This window comes from Arachis ipaensis, chromosome B9 (assembly GCF_059453495.1).
Source record: "Arachis ipaensis isolate K30076 ecotype BB chromosome B9, ASM5945349v1, whole genome shotgun sequence".
Classification (NCBI taxonomy): Eukaryota; Viridiplantae; Streptophyta; class Magnoliopsida; order Fabales; family Fabaceae; genus Arachis; species Arachis ipaensis.
In genome coordinates this window covers 158,137,460-158,160,079 of record NC_142444.1, presented here as the reverse complement: position 1 = coordinate 158,160,079, position 22,620 = coordinate 158,137,460, and the positions used below count along the sequence as shown (strand labels likewise).

The 22,620-nt window shown below is 32.3% G+C and overlaps 4 protein-coding genes across 4 annotated transcripts; 3 read left to right on the top strand and 1 right to left on the bottom strand.

Moving 5' to 3' along the window:
* Window positions 1-1,102: 1,102 nt before the first annotated feature.
* LOC107618733 (transducin family protein / WD-40 repeat family protein) lies at window positions 1,103-7,678 on the top strand. Its single transcript, XM_016320873.3, has 10 exons — window positions 1,103-1,336; window positions 1,710-1,776; window positions 1,947-2,200; window positions 2,708-3,287; window positions 3,406-4,044; window positions 4,757-5,197; window positions 5,424-5,618; window positions 5,832-5,888; window positions 6,437-6,499; window positions 6,798-7,678. The coding sequence occupies exons 1-10, from the start codon at window positions 1,305-1,307 to the stop codon at window positions 6,879-6,881; spliced, it is 2,412 nt and encodes an 803-aa protein (XP_016176359.1). The 5' UTR covers window positions 1,103-1,304; the 3' UTR covers window positions 6,882-7,678.
* Window positions 7,679-10,388: 2,710 nt separating this feature from the next.
* Window positions 10,389-11,090, top strand: LOC107616588 (peamaclein). Its single transcript, XM_016318541.3, has 2 exons — window positions 10,389-10,569; window positions 10,656-11,090. Exons 1-2 carry the CDS (start codon window positions 10,482-10,484, stop codon window positions 10,838-10,840), a joined length of 273 nt encoding a protein of 90 aa, XP_016174027.1. The 5' UTR covers window positions 10,389-10,481; the 3' UTR covers window positions 10,841-11,090.
* A 3,718-nt stretch (window positions 11,091-14,808) lies between these two features.
* LOC107618438 (thioredoxin domain-containing protein 9 homolog) lies at window positions 14,809-17,119 on the top strand. Its single transcript, XM_016320503.3, has 4 exons — window positions 14,809-15,022; window positions 15,182-15,781; window positions 16,257-16,415; window positions 16,557-17,119. The coding sequence occupies exons 2-4, from the start codon at window positions 15,482-15,484 to the stop codon at window positions 16,728-16,730; spliced, it is 633 nt and encodes a 210-aa protein (XP_016175989.1). The 5' UTR covers window positions 14,809-15,022; window positions 15,182-15,481; the 3' UTR covers window positions 16,731-17,119.
* Window positions 17,120-17,766: 647 nt separating this feature from the next.
* LOC107618436 (pumilio homolog 12-like) lies at window positions 17,767-21,571 on the bottom strand. The gene is made up of 5 exons (XM_016320500.3): window positions 20,955-21,571; window positions 19,526-19,688; window positions 18,739-18,902; window positions 18,354-18,618; window positions 17,767-18,194 (listed from the first exon to the last, which is right to left on the bottom strand). Exons 1-5 carry the CDS (start codon window positions 21,569-21,571, stop codon window positions 18,078-18,080), a joined length of 1,326 nt encoding a protein of 441 aa, XP_016175986.3. The 3' UTR covers window positions 17,767-18,077.
* Between the last annotated feature and the right edge of the window lie 1,049 nt (window positions 21,572-22,620).

The window sequence follows — 22,620 nt, the reverse complement described above, 5'->3', positions numbered from 1 at the left end:
AAATATATTTGTTATCCATATTTTTTAGATTCTTTTTTATAGCTATATCTTTGTAGTTTTTAAATGATAGGTATAGCTTAGTTAAACAATTGGGTCATCCTCTTGATCTTGACAAATGAAGAGGTGGGCTCAGCTTTACAACTAATCTCATACGAAGAGAGCAACGAGACCAATGACAAGGAGGACCTCATTTAAAAGTGGAGGGTGGTCAACTTTTTCTTCTTCTTTTATATATTTATTTCTTATTTTTACCTTTTTAAAACAAATAATTTGTAGCTGTCGAGTCTGAAATGACGGAATGGAGGGGCCATTAAGGTTGGATACTTGAGTAACAGAATTTGGCATTTGGATTTTAAAGTCTCAATCCCACATTCAATGGCTTATGCTAAACCCTTGATATTTTTGTAACCTAACTAAACCCTCTTGTTTCTTGCTCCTTTTTAAAACATCCTAATTTTTTATTGAGATTGAGTAAATTTAGTTCAGTTTTAATTAAAACAAAGTCAGTCACCAAAAAAAAAAAATTAAAACAAAGGGAACAGGCAAATGTTACTAACGGCTTTTATTTTATATTTTTGGTCTGCCTTTTCACTTACAATAATCATATAGTTTCCTGTATTACGTCATTGAATTTATTTGACCCTAAGTTTTTTATATATTTGTTTTGGACTGGGGACCTTAAGTTGATCTTAAGATCATGAATCACAAATGTGTAAATGTGTTCTTCTAGTACTAAAGAAATTTGATTAATAACTCAAAGTGTTGGTAAAAAACAATAAATTTTGCTGGTTGTCGAGTTTTTTTAAAGTATTATTTTAAGTAAGATTTTTTTTTTTAGTAATTTCCAAGTAAGATTTTAAGTTTTAAGAAGAAACTCTCATTAGGATATTTTTTTGGACTTGAACTCTCATCCGGATTGGAGACCCATATTTTTTTCGTGGGACGTATGTTGGGCTGGATTGGGATAATTAGATTCTTAAAAATATACACGAGTATTGGGCTTCATTTTCTAACTTTCATAAATGGGCTCTTATTTGGTCCAATAATCGATGGCATTCTCTTGATTCATGGGCCAAAGGCCCAAATTTAGAAGACTCACCGGCTGAAAGGAGAACCTGGCGGTGATGAAGAAAAGAAGAGAGAAAAAAGAAAACAGTTCAATGAACCGCAACCTGCGCTTTTGCATTGAGAAATCGTTGTTTTTCTTATCCAATTCTGTTCCACGTCTTCATTTTCCACTTTGATTTGTGGAACAGTTGATCGGAGAGCTTTTTCATTCACAAGGCGAAGCTCGATCACCATCCATGGCTTTAGACATCCAAACCTTGGAAGACAGGTACGCCACGCACACTTTCATCAAACCAAAATTGGGCTCTTATGCTCGTGCTTGTGTTCTTAGAAGTTGTTGTATGTGTTTCCTAATTCGTTTTTTATTCTTCTTTTTTTGGTCGGTTATTTGAAACATAATTGTTGGTTAGTTGCATGTTTTCTGCAAAATTATGTGAATATGAATATCAATGTCCTTGCATAATGATATCATGTTATGATACTGTATTTTCATCTAGCTGTAGCTGATGTTATGCATACACAGCTCATTGTTATCGGAATCAAGCTTGGTTTTGCACATGCTTTTGATTCAATTCGTTGACTATATTTGATTATTCCCTCTTTTACTAATATGAACTTGCTGTTTGTCTTGTTATTTCCAGCTATACTGATTCTTGCAGGAGACATGGCGTTTTGCCTAACACTGCTATTTTGTCAAGCCTTCTCAAGGTCTGTGGTTTATTTAATTATATTAGAATTTTGGTCTCAACCATTTTTTAACTGTAATTTATTATACAGCATTTTGTCTTTTGCTTCTCTCAATTTTGTTGGTCATTGCTGGTCCCTGCGTGGGGACAGTGTATTGAAGTAAGAAGCTAAACCACACCTGTATTGTGCAGGCTGAGCGGAAAAAGTCCTGCCGTGAACTCTGCAGCCTGGAGATTTTAATTGATGACCTTAGGGATATTGATTTTGCTCCACTTCTTGATATATGTACGGACCTTGATAATTCCGAAATCGAAGCTGTTGATGTACGTACTGAATCAGCATGTGTATTAAATGGAGCATATGCATTATCATTGATGCGTGCTATTAAACAAAAGCTTCGAGTAGTCAATCTACAAGATCTGTCTGTTGGAAGGGACTTCTTACGGTATATCATGGTGCTTGTCATGGATTATCTTTGTGAAGATGAGATAATTGCTGATTGTTTAGTCACTTTTATATTACAGTTTTAGAGAATTTAAGATGCAGGATGAACTTACATATCTATGCCATGTTGGGCCTTCATATTTTGGGTTTTGCCACTTCTGCTTTATCTAGTTTTCCAAATCATTGTTTGAACTTTAGTATATTTCTTTTCCTTTCTATAGCATAAAATGAATCATTCCTGCTTATAATTTTGTTGCACTTTTGGGAACTTATGATTTTCTGATCTCTGGAGTAGGTTTACCTTTGGCATATTTACATTGGCAAATTACATAACTATATGAGTTGCTTTATTCTTGTTGATGATATATACTGATTTGGTTTAGCTCTTTATCTGAAACATGGATGGTTCATTTATTATGTGGAGACGTTAACTTGATGGATGCAGTTTATGGATTTTTAGGTTTTTGTCACGTATGGTGCTTCATGACTAATGTTGAGCTTTCATTAGGGATATCTCACAAAGAGGTTTGGCATGCCAAGTTTTGACATTGAAATTTTCACATTTCCGTAAGCTGAACTTGGTGGGGGAGTTCATGCACTTGCACACCCTTAATCTTGATTTCAGTTCTTCGCTTACCAGTTTCCGAGAGGAATGCTTTAATTGCATGCCCCGTCTAATGTGCCTCTCGATGTGTGAGACACGGATTACAAATCTATGGACAACTGTTGCAGCTCTCTCTAAGCTTCCTTCTTTGATTGAACTAAGGTTTCAGTATTGGCAGTGTTGCAATGATGCTGGAATATCTCTTCTCTCAACCAGTGGGAAGTCAGATGACACTGCAGATTGTAGCCTTCTAAATAAAGCTCCATTTGTTGGTGAATTATGCACTGAAACAAGGGAACTGACAGAACCTAACCTAAGTGCTGAAGATCCATTGATAAGTTTTTATTCCTTTGATGAAAATATTCAAAGCATGGTTGAAGATTCATCAGATGATAGTGAAGATGACTTTACTAACCACAATCATAGATCCTGGCAGTCAGATAGCTTTTCGGGGTGGAATTTACAACTACCTTTTCAGAATGAGGTATCCATAAAATGATTACTGTCAAAATGCATAAAGAGCCCCTTTATTATATAGTTTCTGATGTCTGCATTACTAAAGCTATTACTTCAAAATCGTTCTTCATCTTTAATTTTGGCAGTTCATGTTACAAAATGAAGATGGAGCAGAGTCATCACAAGGTTCCTTTTCATGGAATATTGCCGATGTTTCTATGAAGTATATGTCTTGTCATACATCACCAATATGCTATGAGAAACATTATAGAGAATTCATGATAGCTTCACTACCAAATTTGAAAATTTTAGATAATCTGCCTATCAGAAAAATTGACAGGGAAAGGGCTAGTGAAATAGTTCCTCAACACTTTGAATACCTTCCATATAAACGGAAGCACAAACAGAGTGTTGTAAGTATCTTACAAACACGGGAAATAAAATCTAGCCACAATAAAGTGCATACTTCTAAGTCTCTGCCATCATATCCTTCTGGAAATTCTCAATATTTTTATACTAGATCACTTTCTGCGGCTAAAATGGGGTCTTCAACTTGGCCTTCCTTGCATCCCCTTTCTCTGTCAGAATGTAATTTGGACAGGAGCTTACGTCCAAGGCAGTTTGAGTACCATCCATCTGACTCCAGCTTGATGGTCTTTGGAACTCTAGATGGTGAAGTAGTTGTCATCAACCATGAGAATCAACATGTTGTGAGTTATATCCCATCACTTGGAGCAATGAATAGTGTCTTGGGTCTTTGTTGGCTCAAGAAATACCCTTCTAAGGTATGTGCTTATTGTATGGAAAATTATTATGCATATTATCTAGTAGCAGCTACATCATGTAACAGAATGTTGACTGTCATTTAACAAGCCTGATAGGATTTGGCGTGATTGTATATTTTTATGCCTAATTATATGAGACCTGATAAAAGTTTTAATATTATAGTGTTTGAATGTTACTATATTGAGATATTGTGTTACAAATATGCATATACTTATATTAAAAGTATAAAACTAGTAAAACGGAAATTACAAATAAAAATATAATTTCTGTTTAAATATAAAATATAAGTATTTTTAAATATATATTTTTTTACTATATATTTGATATTCACTATTTGCTATTTTTAATATAAATTATAATAAATACAAAATAAGATGTAATTTAAAGTGAAAATATATCTTATTAATATAAATATTCAAAAGTCTATTATTTCAAATGTAATAGTTTAATTAATTTTACTTTAAATATATTGAAAGAAGTATTTATTTATATATTTAATAATTACTTTTAGTATAATAATTTTATTTTATTACTATTTTATATTTCTATTAACATTATCGTTATGGCAGTAAGGATTACTCGTTATAAGTTATAACATGTATTAATCGAGTGAGCTATCCATTACTTTTAGTTAGTCTTAGATAATATGCCAATCATGTGTTTTTTGTTTGAATGGGAATGATGTTGATGTCTTTCCTTGTTGTATGTCAGCTTATAGCAGGTTCCGACAATGGTTCTTTGAAATTGTATAACATCCACCAGACACCTAAAACAACAACTAGCGTATATGGAAATTCTAGTGGTGTTACATTTGATGAATTTGACCAGTTGACATCTGTTCATGTTAATGCCTCGGATGAACTATTCCTTGCAAGTGGTTACTCAAGGAATGTTGCTCTGTATGACATCAACATTGGAAAGCGCTTACAAGTTTTCACTGATATGCATCATGGGCATATTAATGTTGTCAAATTTGCAAATCATTCCCCGTCAATTTTCGCTACTTCCTCGTTTGATCATGATGTCAAGATGTGGGACTTGAGACAGAAACCAATACATCCTTGCTTCACTGCTTCAAGCTCTAGAGGAAATGTGATGGTTTGCTTTTCTCCAGATGACCAATATATTCTTGCATCAGCAGTTGATAATGAGGTAACTTTTACTTATTTAGCATGGTTAGATACTCTGTATTGCATATGATTTTACTTGGATAGGTTATGCATACCACTTGAAATCCACTTCAGCTTTAATAAAGTATAAACCGTTGGTTTCTATGTACAGAAGTTTTAAATGACTGTCCATATGCTTGTCGCTTTTTCATTTGGGAAAAATTATTTTGTAATAAATATTTTAATTAGACGATTGTTAATTTTTGCAGGTTAGACAACTTTTGGCTGTTGATGGTAGGCTTCACTTGGTTTTTGATATTGCTTCCACTGGAAGTTCCCAGAACTACACCCGTTCATATTACATGAATGGGAGGGACTACATTATAAGTGGGAGTTGTGATGAACATGCTGTTCGTATTTGCTGTGCTCAAACAGGGAGACGCTTGAGAGATATATCACTTGAGGTATATCTATCTTCAAATGAGTGTGCTGCTTTGCTGGGCCATTTATGAAGCTAACATTCACTTTCCAACCTTATGTGTTTACGTCTCTCCTATTTCTCATGCCAAACAAGAAATGTGTTAAGCTAGCAATGAGATGCACAGAAATGACTAACCAATGTGCATGTTTTATTGAATATTCTTCCATTTTGTACTAATCATTTACTTTCTATGCAGGGAAGAAGCTTAGGAAGTTCCATGTTTGTTCAATCTTTGAGGGGTGATCCTTTCAGGGTAGGTTCTGTTTTTCTTATACCTGTTGATTGTCATGGTTATGCCGAAGTGATCTTGTCATGCCACAGTAGTTCAATAGTTCAGTCATTCATATTTGTAATGTAATTTTTTCTCCTGTGTTTCCCATGTGTGATCTCTTCAGGTATCTCTTTTATACATTCAATAAGTGCCTTGAAGTTTTTGTTGGATGTCTTCTGTTTCATGAAATTCCATTAAGGCATGATTATTGCAATTATTGTTTTATTGAATTTATGCATGTCATCATTTTTTGTTTTCTTAACTATTATTCTTGTGAACAAAAATGTTAAGGTTCTTTTAAGGTTGCTTTCTGTGTGATTAGCAACTTCTTATAAGATTCCTAGGATTGAACTGCAAGGCATTGTAAATGTTGTGCTGAAAAATCAGGAAGTAGTTATTTTATATTTTTGCGAACTAACTCATGTTATACAAGTTTTCTTTTTCTATTGTTATTATCAAATAGGATATGGTACCACAGTGTATTGTTAATTTGAATTTTCCTTGTTTCTCTTACTTAATGATGAATGCAGGACTTCAATATGAGTGTGTTAGCGGCCTACATGCGCCCAGGCTCCAAGTCTGAGATTGTCAAGGTTTGTCCCTTGTTTTCTTAAAGTGCATGTGATTATGAAGATGTATTTGTACTTCAATAATTTAGATATTTCTCCATTTTCTTTTACCGTTAGATAGATAGTAAAGTGTTATTCTTTTCCTTATTATTTTTGAGTCATTTTTGTTACTTCCCAAACTGAGGTAATTGCCTTCTTGTTCATTATACCATTTTAAGATTCAAAAGGTGGAGAAAGGAAATATTCACTTTGGTAATTGGGACTTGGGAGAAACAATTTTCTTATAATTTTCACCCCTTTTTTTAATTGTCAATGTTTGCAGATTAACCTTCTAGCATCTGTTGACCATACCAAGGATGATTTTGATGAGCAACGCCCTTTTGCATTCCAAAGTATGGGAGCTTGATATTGGTTACAAGGCAGTAAGTTTTGCGTTCTCGCAATGTAACTATCCAGCTAGTGTAAATTCAAACTTCCTCCTCCTCCTCCTTGTAAATCTTGTATTGACTATAGTTGCTTGCAGATATGACGCGAGGGTTTAAGTTCTTATGCCATTGTTAGATGTCCTTAGAACCTAGGATATGTTGGGAATAATTTAATTTCATTAAGTTCCAAAGTGGTCCTTCAGATTGGTCCCATGCATTAAAATAGTCATCGAAATCCCAATTACACCAATTTGGTCCCTAATATTGGCAAAAGTATAACATGTTAACCCCTCAAGTTTTTCCGAAGTGACTCCTCATGAGACTATGGACTAACGCAGTGCATTTTTGCCTATATCAAAAATGAAATTGGTGCAACTGAGATCTCGTAGTCTAGTTTAATCCACACGGCTAATCTCAAGAACTATTTTGGAGTTTAAGTCATAGTTTTATATATGAAGCTCGTCTACAACATACAAAATTTAATTGATTAAATTTTATCCTTTACTTTGACCTACTAATTAAATACATACATCACAAAGAAAAAAAATTGAGTGAAATTGAGTAACTGATAAATGGATTGGTTGGAATTTTAAGTATGGGCAATTTAGTGTCATGTTATTTAAGTTTAAATTATGTACATAATGCCAAGGGGAGTCTTAGAGTAAGGGTTGAATATTCTCTGTGTGATTTTAAAGTTATGGGTTTAAACTGTGGAAACAGTTACTGATTATATCAGGTTCAATTACATATATTACACTCTTTGGGGTGCAACTCTTTCTTAGATTCTATATTAACATAATATTTGTATGCCAGATTTTTTTTTTAAAAAAAATAAAGGACATAATGCATAATTGGGAAGAGATATAGACATCCTATTGTCTTAACATTTTGAATTAGGAGGTGATATTTGGTGTAATTTGTGATTTTTAGCTTGAATGCTGTATAACTGTTAGCTATTTTATTTGTTGTTAATTTTTCTGCTGCTTTGCCATACATTGAAATCCCATGTTTACGTGGGAAGTACAACTGTTGCCAGAGAGTGGAGATTCCAAACTAAATCCCCAAATAGTTCCTTAGATTCACAGCTTTTTTTATTTTGGGCTTTTAAATTCAAAATTTAGTATATTGGTCTTCAAAATTCACTTTTGGGTACCATATTAGTCTTTAGAACTTTTCTAGCATTGAGTCAGCGAATGAAGTATTGAGTTGGCTTTAACTCGCCACGTTGAACATGGTTACACGGTGTTGTTTTGTTTTGGCGGTTAAACAAGACAAAAATAAAAAGATAAAGAAGAATTTATATGATGTGCCAATCGATTTTATCTCCTCTCATTCTTCAAAATGACCTTGTTTTTGTCTTGTTTAAACACTAAAACAAAACGATATTATTTAGTCATGTGTCTAATGTGGCAAGTTAGAACTAGCTTAACATTCCGTTCGTCGACTCAATGTTGAAAAGGATCCCAGGACCAATATGGTGTTTAGAGCTAGATCTCGAGAATCAGTATAATAAATTTTAAATTTAAAAAATTAAAATAATAAAAACTGCAAATCTCAAAGACTACTGTGGAGTTAGCCGAAAATTCCAACTTGTAGACGCAACTATTGTTCAACCGGAGGTCTATATTTGTGGGAAATACACTACGGTTTCTAAGCTTCTTCAATGGCCCTGCATTCTCTATTACTGTAATAAATAATAATAATAATAAAGTTTCATGTGTGAGCTGTATGGCTCTAATACACAAGTGTTAAATGAATTTGTGCTGTAGGGACAACAAGTGGTCACTTTTATTTATTGTTGTTAATGCAAAACAGGAAGTGCTAAAGCCTAAAATATGTGCAATTCTTGCTTTTGTTCAAAGGTGTTTCAAAGTTGTGAGAGATCATACTACTTTATTGCTTAGTCAGGGAAACCCATGTGCGCTTGTGATGGTTTCTAGATTTTTCGTTATGTTATCTTGAGATGACTGGTGTTTGTATTGTGAAGGTATATCTAGATATAGGATATCATTATTTTGCTTTAAACAATTGAAGGAAAAAATATTACAAGATGAAAGATCCTGAAAAAGTTGGTAAGTAATTGAGTGAGAATGAAGCGGAAGAGGACAAAAGGGAAAGGAAGGGAGCAGAAGGGTTCGTAGGTGCAGAAAACGCGTGGGCAGTTCATTAACCATCGCAGGCTGTCTCCTCTTGCTTAATACAATCCACCGCCTCATTGTAATATTTATTGTATCATCCATGAAGCGCCAACTACTCCTGCTTTCTCCAGAATCTTTATATTTCATTGCTATAGATAAATAATTAAATATATATGAATATGAATGTATTGTCTAATTTATTTCGAAGGTGTGTTTCATATTAAGCATGCATGGTTCTCTATACATATCATAACTTGTGGATTGTTTTTGAAATCTTCAATATTTTCAACTTTTTAATCATTTTTTGTATTTTATTTATTTATTAGCATAGTATTATTATATTGATCAAGCTGAGTTTAAACTAACTAATTAAATTCAGTTGGTGATACTGCACACCTTTAGAAATAATTGTAAATTGACTATAATCCGAAAGAGAAAGTATAGGGAGTCAATAGAATAGTTGTATAATAAGTACAATAGATGTTTAAAGATGTTCGATTCAGTATTAGAGATATAATCATTAGTGTTACTTTTTTCCATTAGCTTAAATTTTTGGGATAAGTGGTTTCATGACATGGTATAGATGATGTTCATTTTTTAACTCTTGGACCAAATAAATAGTCCATTCTACACATTATACAAATATTCCATTGGCTCTCTAGCAGAACTCGAAAGAGAACATGATATTTTTAAGTTATGAAAATTGTTTAGGTAACTTTTAATCATTGGATTGTACAAAATGATCTCCTGAACGATTTTTTTTTTAAATTATGCTTCTACTATTTGCCAAGGTTTTATCTATTGTTAATGAAAATAAACTAATTTTTTTCATAAAAAAGGGTTTTAATTTGAAATTGCTCTCATTTTTGTAAGGTAGAGATTAAAATATATATGATTCAAAGTATTAAAAAAAGAATTAAAGTAAACTTTTTCCTTTTTTTTTTCTTTTTGGGCTAATAAGAAATAATGATTTAAAGAACAAAAATATTATATATAAAAAATCAACTATTAAATTAATTATTATATATTTATACATAAATATATTTATTATTTAATTTATTTTATTTTTCAATAGATATTTTATATTTTAATGGATATTTTATATAAATAACTGATTTATAATTTTTTATGTATACGTAGAAGGAAAGATGTTAAAAATCTTAAAATAGACGCTATAAAAAGTTGATAAAATCTAATTACACATTGTACAAATTAGGGCAAAGTGAATTTTTATTATTATTATTATTTTACCGTGACCAAAATATTTTATTCCGTTACAACAATTTGTCGCCATGTATGAAGCTGGATCAGTATAAATAAATCCACTTGTAACATTGATACACACCCCCACCCCCTCTTGAGGTTCCAGCCAGCAACATTTGCTGAATTCCTCTACTTTCTAACATACTTCAATTTACCACCAAACTTAGAGTGAAAAAAAAAATGAAGCTTATTTTCGTTACACTGCTGCTCTGTTTTCTTCTTTTAAGCTCGTCTTTGTTGGAACCAGCCACTGCCTACGAAGATGCATGTAAGATTTACAGTCACTGTAGCTAACCAAGATCTGTTACTTTGTTTATTGTGGTGTTGAATGAGTTATTTTTCTTTCAATGGCAGCATATTGCGGGAAGAAGTGCTCAAATAGGTGCTCTGTTGCTGGGGTTAAAGACAGGTGCTTAAAGTACTGTGGGATTTGCTGCCAAGAATGCAAGTGTGTTCCTTCTGGCACCTATGGGAACAAGCACGAATGCCCTTGCTACAGGGACAAGGTTAACAAGAAGGGAAAGCCCAAATGCCCTTGAAGAATTATGAACTCATCAATTAATTATATATTAGACAGCATGCAAGCCACTTAGAATAAGAATAGTAGTGTTTATTTGTATCTGTATGTGTTTGTGTTTTGTGCTTGTAGGAGTAGTGTTATCTGAGATGGTTTGGTGTTTATGTGTCACCTCCTGATTCCAAGTGTTCTTGTTAGTAATGCCAATGTTTGTTGGATGTTAGATTTTTAATCATTTTATGAGGAATAAATTAGGAGGAGTGTTAGAGCCGGTAACTTTTGTGTTTTGTAATCAATTGGCGATCAATAGTATTTTTAATGATGTGAGATTACATCTAATGGTGGAAAATCACTCGCTTTTCTTGTGATGGTTAAGTGTTGGTCACAAAACACAAAAATTGTTGCCTCTCTAGACTTTTTTAGTAAATGTTAAGTAAACAATGACTATTTTGAACAACATGAACAACTATTAATCAAATAAAAATACATTATATCCTAATTTAATGCTATTAATTAAATTTAAGATTAATTTACTATATCCTAATTTAATACTACTAATTAAATTTAAAATTAATTTACTCTTTTAATCCTATTAATTCATATTGTTCACATATTGTTTAAAAATGTTAATGGAAATTATTATTTGACATAATAATTGATGAAGATTTTCTCCCGGTTTTGACTTCTCTTCATGATATGTTTGATGTTCTGCAATTTGCAAACAGACCAAACTATAGTTTCTTTATCAGTGACAAATGAACTTGTAAGTTGATTTATACTTAAATTGTAAGAGACACAAAATTATGTAGAAAAAATTAAGAAATAATCAATAATTTTGGGTGGCTAAATATATCGCGTCAAATAATTAACCATATAGTGAATGTTATACCTAGGATTCTACATAGAGTTGTTAACTTCCTAGGTCGAGATCTAAAGTACATGATTTTTCCGTATCGGAAGAGTTTTAAATATATCAGAAATATCGGTATTCCAATTATTTTAAACGTTGATTTGAATTATAAAAAATATATATAATATATATTAATTGAAATCAACGGTTAAAATAATTAAAATATCGGTATTTTTCGGTACATTTAAAATTTTTTCGTCTCTTATAACAATGTCCATGTGCACACATGTGAAAATGACATTGTCGTGTAGCAACTAGCATGTAAAGCTGCCATATTTAGAAATAAATGTTTGGGATAATTTTTTGTTTACATCGTCTTTTTCATATAAAAATATTATTAATACACTAAAAAATTAATTATCATGTATTTATAAATATATATGTAATTAATTTATTTTAATATATATTTATATTTTAATATATATTTTATTATGATAATTGATTTTGATGACCAATATCATTTTTGAGTTAACTTTAGGAGCAAAACTAGGTTAAATTTTACGAAAGGATCAAAAAATAATTTTGCAATAGAAAAATAATAAAATGAAACTTTAAGGGAACTAAACTTAAATTTGTACATCATTTATAAAAAAAAAAATAAAGTTTAGGAAATTATGGTTTTCGTTTTATTCTATAATATTTTATTTCTGATCAACTTTTATTTCTAAATGAACAAAATCCATATCCAATATCAAATCCAAATCCAAAAGAATATCCAAAGATTAACAAATGTCACTATCGAATTTTTTTTGTGATCTTTGAAGATTCCTCTACGTGTCACCTTTATGTCTTTTATTGAGGACAATCAACGCATTTGTTTCTCCACGAAATTACATCTTTCTCTTTATCCAGGATAATTCAGCTTGGGTCAGCTGATAATCTTTGGCCAAATAGAGTTAGTTTATAAATTTTTCCTTCATCAAGAGCTCTATCTCTTCAAAAATAAACTTATACCAATGAAAACACCGTGAATTTATAGTGCTAGAAAAAAGGAGGGGTCACTAGACTACTTTGATATGGGATTAGAAAGATAAATTTACCGATAAATAAAGAATCAGAAATAAAGAAATAAAGTGAAAAAGTTATTTGAGCTCAACTTTTTGTCTATAATCTTTTACATTTTATGAGTAACTTTGGAGCTATGAAAAAATGTAGAGTAAAAACTCATGAAAATCTATAAATATTGTATAAATTATCCAAAGTCACATTTTTTTAAAACAGAGCTCATTAGTGAACAGTGCCTTCTTAGCAACTAACAAGCAAAAATTTCGAATTCTTTAGAAATTTTCAAGGCTTCAAATCTTAAAGTAACCTTGTGCCAGGACTTACGGGCCAAGAGACCGTCTCAGGTAGACAATTTTTATGGGACGTAGGCCTCCCAAAAAGTAACGGAGGCATGCAAAAGTTTTCTCGGGTTAGATAGAGATTAGCCCCCGAGTGCAAAGGCAGAAGGGAGCTTGACTACAAGATTCACCCGTCGAGCAGGGAAAGTCGGCTTTAGTGATTCAACGGTGTTGAGTGGAAGAGCAGATCTAATTATATTACTATCTATAATGGATTTCTTTTATATAATACTAATCGATAAGGCCTCATTGATAAGTACTACAAGATCTCGTACATTAAATCCATAATTATGGTTTTGCTATGGAACATTCTCTTTTTCAAGAACAACAAATGGTTATATCTTTTTATGGTGGATCGACAAATTATTGGATCAAGCTGAATTTGAACCAGCGTAGACATATTGCCAACGAATTTACAGTCCGTCTCCATATCTTAAAGTAAAATTCGATCTTATCATCGTTCGAGAGATTTAAGTAGATAGTACAAACTGATCTAATAGTAAATAAACCATTAGACTTTTAAAATCACGTGACTATATTCTCTTCTAAATCTGGCTCTAGCATCTTTAAGAGTTAAGACAATGAAAATGGGTCGTCAGTCCTCTCCCATAATATTTACAATGCATTCGAAGTCCCATCCATTTCCAGCAATATAATCATAAATTCTCTTATAAAAAATGCCCCCAATTACATCGTTGGACACCTAAAATCTAATGATCTTTTTAAAAATTGATGTTATTATCCAAAGTAACTCTCTAAACTAATTTTTTTAAATTTCTGTCGCAGTTGAAATTATCTTTTCAGGTATTTGAATAGAAAATTTGATTCTTCAATCAGTACCATCTAATCGTTATATTATGTATATACTAAAAATTAGCAATTAAATAAATTATTTTTATAAAATATATATTAAAAATAAATTAAATAATATATATAATCAATAAATATTATTTTTTAGTATTTAATTAATAATAATTTACACCTATATTTATAAGAATTTTACATATATATATTTACTAAGATTCTGAGAATCAGACCGATCATCAAACGATTTTAGTCGTTAGTTTACTGGTTTATTGATTTAACTTGTCCAACCGTAATTCAACTTAAAAAAATTGTTTTAGAATAAAATTAATAAATTATAGAACAACTTTCATCAACACCAATAAAAACTAATCAATAAATCATTAACACAATAAAAAATATAGAATATATTTATTGCTATAATATAAAATTATAGAACATGTTTGTTTAATAGTTATTGATTTATTGATTCATTCGAAAAAATTATTTATAATAAAATAATGAATAAACACAAAAAACACATACAAATAATTAAGTTATATTCTTATTGTATTAATTAGCATGTTAAATTAAAATTTTCGACTATAAATTTTATATTATTATTATATTATAATTATAATCATTTAAGTAAAATTTAGTAGCAATTTTTAATTTTTAAATTTGATTTAAATTTATTAAGAATTTTAAAATTTTAGTCATTTTAAAATTATTTTTTTAAACACAATATATCTTATAACATATATTTATTTTAGATTATATTATAATTAATCTACATTAGTATTTAAGTACGTGTAACTTATCATAAGAATATAAAACTATTTGTTTTTGGTATGAAAAAATTAAATTAAATAGATGTTGTAGAAATAAAATGTTAATAAAAAGAAAAAAAAATTTAATGGGCCCAAATAAACTCCAGGCCATGTAGACATGAGAAACTAAACAAAATCAATCCAAAGCCAAAAGTGTTGTTTCATAAGAATCGGCGGCAGACTCCATCTCCATTTTGGCAGATTGGAATCCTGCAACAGACGAGCAGCAAAGCATCCGTCTTCAATACCAGCAACGTCTCGGCGCTTCCGCTACAAGCGGCACCAGCGATCCCCTTCGATCAATTTGATGCAGCAGTCGTTCTCCTCTCATCTTCATGGTAGATCCTCATCTTCGATCCCTCTTGCTCTGTTCCGTTTTTCAGATTTTTCCCCTGCTTCACTGCCGATTTTCTTCCCCTTTTGATCCTTTTAATTTTTTTGCTCCTCCTATTTTAATTTTCAAGAGTTTCACATATATTTAATTATTTATTTTACAGATTTTTCTTCTGTTCCAAATTCAAAAAAGTTTAGGCGTTTAGCCCATTTACTAAAATCGTTCGTCCCTGCCACCCTCCTGGATCTCGATCTCTCGGATTGTCTCATTTCTCTCACGCTTCCAGTCTCGCCGTCCTCTGGTTCATCACCGTCGCCGTTATAGGTGTGGAGCATCGGGTTCTTCTTCTCTCCGTCCGCCTCTGCTTGTGCTTCTTGCATCCGTTCGATTGTAACCGGGTCAGTCGGGGGGTGACCCAGTTCGATTGCCGGGTCGGTTCTGATTTGAGATTTGAAAGCAGAAGATGGATAAGACGAAGATTGAGGAGGTGATAGAGAAGCAAGTGCTGACGGTGGTGCAGGCCGTTGAGGACAAGATCGACGATGAGATCGCCGCCCTCGACCGCCTAGACGCTGATGACCTAGAAGCCCTGAGAGAGCGCCGCCTCCAACAGATGAAGAAGATGGCCGAGAAGCGGAGCCGTTGGATCTCCCTCGGACACGGCGAATACACCGAGATCCCTTCCGAAAAGGACTTCTTCTCCGTCGTCAAGGCCAGCGAGCGCGTCGTCTGCCATTTCTACCGCGAAAACTGGCCCTGCAAGGTACAATTTCTTCACTTCATATCAATGCTTTATTCTCTTCCAAATGATGATGATTTGGATAATGTATGTAAAAATTGAACGTGAATCGTGATCTTACAAGTTGGAACTGAGATAGATTACTGTGAATTCGGTTAGCTTAGTTCTGAAAGATTTCACCTTCGCTTTTTTCTTCCCTCCTTCCTTCAAATTATCTTGTCAAATGACGAGGTTTTGCATAAAAATTGTAAACTGAACGCCAAATAGCGAAACTAAGGTGGTTTGTGAGTTTTCTTATCAACGAAAGTTAATAAGTTATTAATTTTGCTGCGTAGGAGCCGAATTTTCGATAGTCGTTTATGATTCATTGTTGAAGCTGAATTGCAAGTGTGGTTTCATAAGGTCTATACCTTTTACATATGGTCTTTTAGTTTTTCTATTCTCTACAATGTACAAATTATATGCCAGAGAAACAGTTCAATGAAACAGTTCATTGCAGGTGGTTGATAAACATTTGAGTATATTGGCAAAGCAGCATATCGAGACTCGTTTTGTGAAAATTAATGCTGAAAAGAGTCCTTTTTTGGCTGAGAAGCTCAAGATCATTGTTCTTCCAACTCTTGCCCTCATTAAGAATGCCAAAGTGGATGACTATGTGGTATGTATTTGAACCACCTTGGTGTTGGTTGTGATATATAATGCCACTGTTTTTGGTCTTTTGGACAGAAATAGTTACCTGTCTCTAATTCCTATTCATTTATAATTTTACCCCTTTAATCTCATAATGGCATGTAAACAGGTGGGATTCGATGAACTTGGTGGGACTGATGAATTTAGCACAGAGGATTTGGAAGAGAGATTGGCTAAAGCTCAAGTAATCTTTTTTGAGGGTGAATCTTCATCAAGGTCAAGTGCGCAAACTAAAAGAAGTGTTCGGCAGAGCTCAACAGCAGACTCATCGGATTCCGAATGAGTTGTATTTCCTGTTGGCTGAATTTTATGGTGGCTTTGTTGTGGTGTCTAAATTGCTTAACTTATCTTTTAAAGTAAAAAGTAAATCATTTAAAATTTATTAAATATTATTTATTTACTTTTTCTAGTAACTTAGGTACAATGTAATAGGCATCATAGCATTTACCTCCTGTTGAGTTCACTCAGCTTGGTGTGTCTATGCCTGCATGAGTTCAGCATGATTCTAGATGCTGTTCTAGATGTAGAACTCAGAAGCTTGTGCTCTGTTGAGAACATACTTTGCTGCAATTTTGTTGAGATAATTCGAATTGTACTAATGATGCTAATCCTATCCTATCTTGTATTTTCCAACCTATCCTATATATATATATTGAATTATTCAGGTGTCAATGTATTTATGATATCCAAGAGATCATTTCGTGCCAAGGTTTTTTACACTATCTCAGAAAAAAAAAATGAACCATCACTCTATCAGACAGATAAAAGCTAATTAGCTAACTAGCTTAGCATGAGGTTTTACAAATATCATGCCGCCCGCATACCTTAGAGCCGTATAACTATAACTATAGTTTGGGATTTAAATAAGGTTTAGGCATTTATAAATATTTGTTTTTTAATTTTGGTTCAATAAAATTTTAAAATTGTCTTTTATAATTTTATATGTTACATTATCGGATAACTTTCTACGTTGATGTTTAATGTTTTTCGTCAATACTTAATGGAATAAACTAACTATAGAGACTATAATATAGATAATTTTTAAATTTTAATGCATAAACAAAATTATAAGAACCAAAACCAAAAAATAAATATCTTATACTATGATAGAAATTAACATACAGTTGTTTTTATATAAAATTAATAAAGAATTATTACATGACAATTTAGTCAAAGTTATTAAATTATCTATTGACTCTCAACTATCAACTTTATAAAAACAACTGCATATAAGTGTCCAAAACTTATTTAATCAAGCATTATAATTGTCCACAACAGACAACTTAATTATTTTTTTTTAAAAAAATAGTTTAAATAATAAATACTTATATTAAGAGTAATTTATAAAAAACTTATTTTGTATTTGATTTTTTAGTTCTAAAAGTGTTTATTTTAAAAAAATATGATAAAAAACTTTTTATTATGAGAAAAGTCTTTTTTTTAACTTCTCTATAAGCATTTAAATAATTTCCTAAAATACTATAATTTAATTTTAAAAATTACATCAGATATTAATACTATTACTTTTCATAAATCAATAACTCAAAAAAAAAAAAAAAAAAAAAACTCTTAAAACTTCCTAAAAGAACTCTAAACACAACATACATGTGGTACATTATAAATCCATTCCTTACCCACCCCGCCTGATTCCTTTGATATATGTTAGGACCCTTTTACCGTAGGGATGGGCATGCAGATATGCGTAATTTGACAAAATTCTATGTACAAGCGTTCTATTCGTAACGCCCTGCAATACAAACAGAAGGGAAGGAAAAAAAAAAGAGTAAATAGTAAACAAATATTTCGGCATAAGTCTTGTAGACCCATTCTAGAATGTTCCATGATAAAGTTAATTTGACAAAAAAAAAAAAACAGTGAGTGTAGCAACAAAAGAGGTTAGAAATACCGTGGAAAATTGCAATGCTCTCTGAGCAACATAATTCCCATAAGGATGTCGAAGGACACTGACAAAGTCGGGGCTGTTGACGAGCTCCATAATAATAATGTCAACATCGGTGGGTTCAGAATGTCTAAACAGTACCTCTATTACATGGCTCGCATGCCTGTTCATAGAGAGTTCAGCATAGTGACCGCGAAGATGTAGTATTATCATTTTAGTTACAGGTGGCTCTAGTATATTCCTTTTAATTATATACTGCACCACATAGTTTCTACAGTCACAAGAAGAAACTCAACTTTAGAGAGAAATTAAACTATACAATATAGATTTAGATATATTTGATGAAGGAATTAAGGTTAAAGAACAAACTGTTCAATAGAAGAGTTCTAACCCAAATGGATCTGCTGAGAGTATTTCTGAGTTTATTATTATGCTTTTAACTAGTAACAGTATGGGGACTCCCGCGCTATGGGCCATACATTTCTGAATTACAGAACACCCATTTTTATCTGTTGCAACATCTACACAGTTCCTTGCTATTTCATCGAAAATAACCTAACAAAAAAGTTCATTTACATATTCTTTTCAAACTTTCTGCACAACAATAAATCATAGAATATGCAACTTCTAAGAAATAAGTTTTCAAAAGTAGAAAAAATAAAAAAGTCTCATTCTTTAAGTATCAAGTTAAGCAAGCATAATTTCTAGTCAAGCATAAGAGTAGGGGTAAGCCCTGTAAGCCATTATGGATTTCTTTTTCTTTCTCCTAGAGAAGATGCTTTCACCATATATTGTTTAGTGCGTGTGTATTTAGTAGCTGGCCTAGTGGCTATCCTATTTCCTGCAGTCCTAAGTCCCAGTACTTATGTATGGGCTTCTAATCTAAGGTACCTCCGTCCCTTGAGATATGAGTTTACCAGTGTTGGATTTCTTCGGTGTTGAAACAGGAATACCTTAAGTGGAAGCCAGTCTAGCAGGATTTTCGTAGCAGTACATATATATATATATTTTGTAATTTTTTTGTTAACAACGAACAATATTTTTAAAATAGCAGAACCGTTTCAATTAAAGGTCTATTAAAAAAGATAATCCTATTGAGTCTAGTGCAACAATACATGTAATCATATAAGAAAACGTAGCATATAATCATGTGTATCTATAGGATACTGTTTCATTACCTTTTGACACGATTCTGTGAAAACTCTCACGCACTGTTGAATGACATAACCGCCATTAGCATTCTTCAGCAGTGGCACAGTGATGTACATAAGTCTTCTAATAGTATAAGCAATATGCACTGGATCTCTCAGACTTGTTAACATCTTCTGTGCTACCCTAGTTCTGCACAGACAACCTTATATGCATCAGACTAATTGCACCACATAATAACAACTAAAACGTAACACAGTTCAACTATAATTATCAATGACTATAGTTAATTAGAGTTAAGTACGATTTTAGTCTCTGACGTAGAGGCTGAAAATTTATTTCGTCCCAGGCCTTTTTTTCACTACAAAATCGTCTCTAAGATTTAACTTAATTTTAAAATCATCCTTCGGACCAAAATACCCTTCTCCCCCTTCACTAAAATACCCGGTTCTTCTTCTCCGTTACAGTAATACCCAGTTCTTTTTCTTCTCCATCACAGATTCACAACAACATCAAAATAAAGAAGTAGAAGAACACAAGAGCAATATAATTTCAACAGCAACAACAAAATTTCAATTAATTGATATAAAAAAACTAAAACAGAGAAGCAGAAGAGAGTAGAATAGAATCAGAAACAAAACAAAAACAGAAAAACAATGGAATCAATCAAAATATAATCAGAGTCAAAATCAACAAATCAACCAATCTAACAATGTAATTAACAAATCAGAAATAGAAACAGAATAATCAACTTAATCAGAAACAGAATTGGAACCCAGCGACGAAGAGCAGCGGCGAGCTAACGAGGAAGAAGAGCAGCGGCACCACCACCACCTCCAAACTTCCAACCACCACCACCACCGCCTCACTTCCCGAACGCAGACAAGTTCGCACTCCTAATCGACGTCAAGTCGGTCCACCACCTCCTGGAAATTCACGCTACCGTCCTCCGCCGTGGCCTGGAGCGGCGCCTCCCCATTCTCCCCTTCAAGCTCCAGCGATCGTACTCCTCCCTCGGCCACCTCCACCAATCGGCACGACTCAGCTTGATCCTAATTCCATTGACATAGCTACACCGTGACGCGGGGACGTAGCTGGCAATGAGCTGGGCAAGAAGATTGCTGATCCCCTTCCCCCTTCTTTTCCTTCTCCACCTTCCTTTCCCCTTCTTCCCTGACACCCCTCCCCCCAAAAGCATGATTCCCTTTTCCCCTTTTCCTTAAGTCTTTAACCCGTTTTTTCCTTTTTTTTTTCTTTTATATTTTTTTATTTAAGGATAATTTGATAATAAAAATAAAAAATTTGGTAAAAAAAAACTATTTTAAAATTAAGTTAAACCTTAGAAACGATTTTGTAGTAAAAAAAGGCTTTGTTCGGCCTCTACGTTAGGGACTAAAATCGCACTTAACCTTAACTAGCTAAGTTTAATTAATCAAAATTAAATCACATAGAACTTACCCGTGGTCGTTCATGCAGGTATGCTTGAGCTGCTGTACGTCCATGACGACGCAAAGCAGAATCCTTTGAAATTGATAAAAAGTGAGCTTTCCTGATGTGAAAAACTTCTCAATTAGGTAATTACCAAAGTGATGAGTCATAAGCTCGTGTGTGTGATCCTCCACCTCGTCGAGAATCATGTCAATTTCTTGGGGAATGCCATTATCAATTATGGCCTGAAGAAAACGGCAACCCCACTGATCCATTGCTAGTGTAACCATGTGTCCCCTGATACCTCGGAGTCTTTGTGCAACTGATTCCTCAACATCATGAGTCTCTTGTTCTGTACTAGTGAAGCCGTTGTAGTCATGGCTTGAAGTAAGAAGAGCACCTTGAACAATGGCCCCATTATTATAGTTATTCATAACATTCCGATTCCCATGCTCAGAAGAAGCTTCCTCCAATGTGGAATGAGTCAAAGTATATTCATGAGGGTCAACACTATTTGCTGCTGCTGAGTTTTCTTGAGACACGATGGACAAGCTAAGTCTTTCCATGGCAGAATCAAGGTCTTCCAATGCAAGATTAGTGTTGACCCAGCACCAGTCATTAGGCTGAGAAGAATTGTTGCTGACCATTGGGAAACAGGGAATAATGAGTTTAAGGTTTCCCAATAAACCATCAAACAGGGCTTAGCTTAGTTTTTTATTTTTTACTTTTACCCATGGTATGCAGTTGATATATATATTTAGCAAGGATATCATATGATTCATATCTTTAGTGAAGATTAGTTTGTTGGCAATCTTATGTAATATGATTTAGGAATGAATAGTGGAGAAGACCAGTTTTTTAAATTAAAAAAAAAATTATTTTTAATATCTTTTTAAGTCTCTAGATGATCATTGATTATGCTATTTATTATTCCACATTCCGTTAGTTTTTTATTTTTTTTGGTAACGTTTTGTAATTTATGCTTGTTAGTTATATTTATTTGCTTAGCTTTAATTTAAAAAAGGAAGTTATTTATTTGCTTACTCTTATCTTTAAAATACACAAAGAAAAGTGATCATATCCTTTCTAAATCTTCATATCATATCATATATATACTATTACTATATATGCGTTTCAAAATAGATATGATTTCATTAACAAAATATTATATAATTAAATTAAAAAGATGCCCTCTAAAGACTAAATAAAAGTGCTAACTGTATAGCAATAATTAAAACTTATTTAAATTGCATTATTATTGTGCATGGAAAAACCTATTTAAATTTTAGGGTAACAAACTATCATTGGTGAAACCAACAAATAACATAGACTAAAATCATTTTTTTTTTAATTTTCATGGTTCAAAAACAAACTTTAAGAGATTAAATAAAAAAACATGTTTAAAAACTTATTTAAACTTAAATTTTATTATTATCTTGTTGTTAAAAGGACGTAAAACTGTCAAATAAAAGATAATTAACTCGATTTGATTTAAATAAAATTTTTTTGAATCAAATTCAATCAATTTCTTATGAATAAACTTAAATTTAAATTTAAATTTGATCGGTGAGATTAGTATGAGATATAATCGAATTCAAATCAAATCAGACACTGACAAAAAAAATCAAATCAAATCAAATCAAATTAGATTCATTCCAATCAACTGATTAACTGTATACTCATACCTCTACAGCCC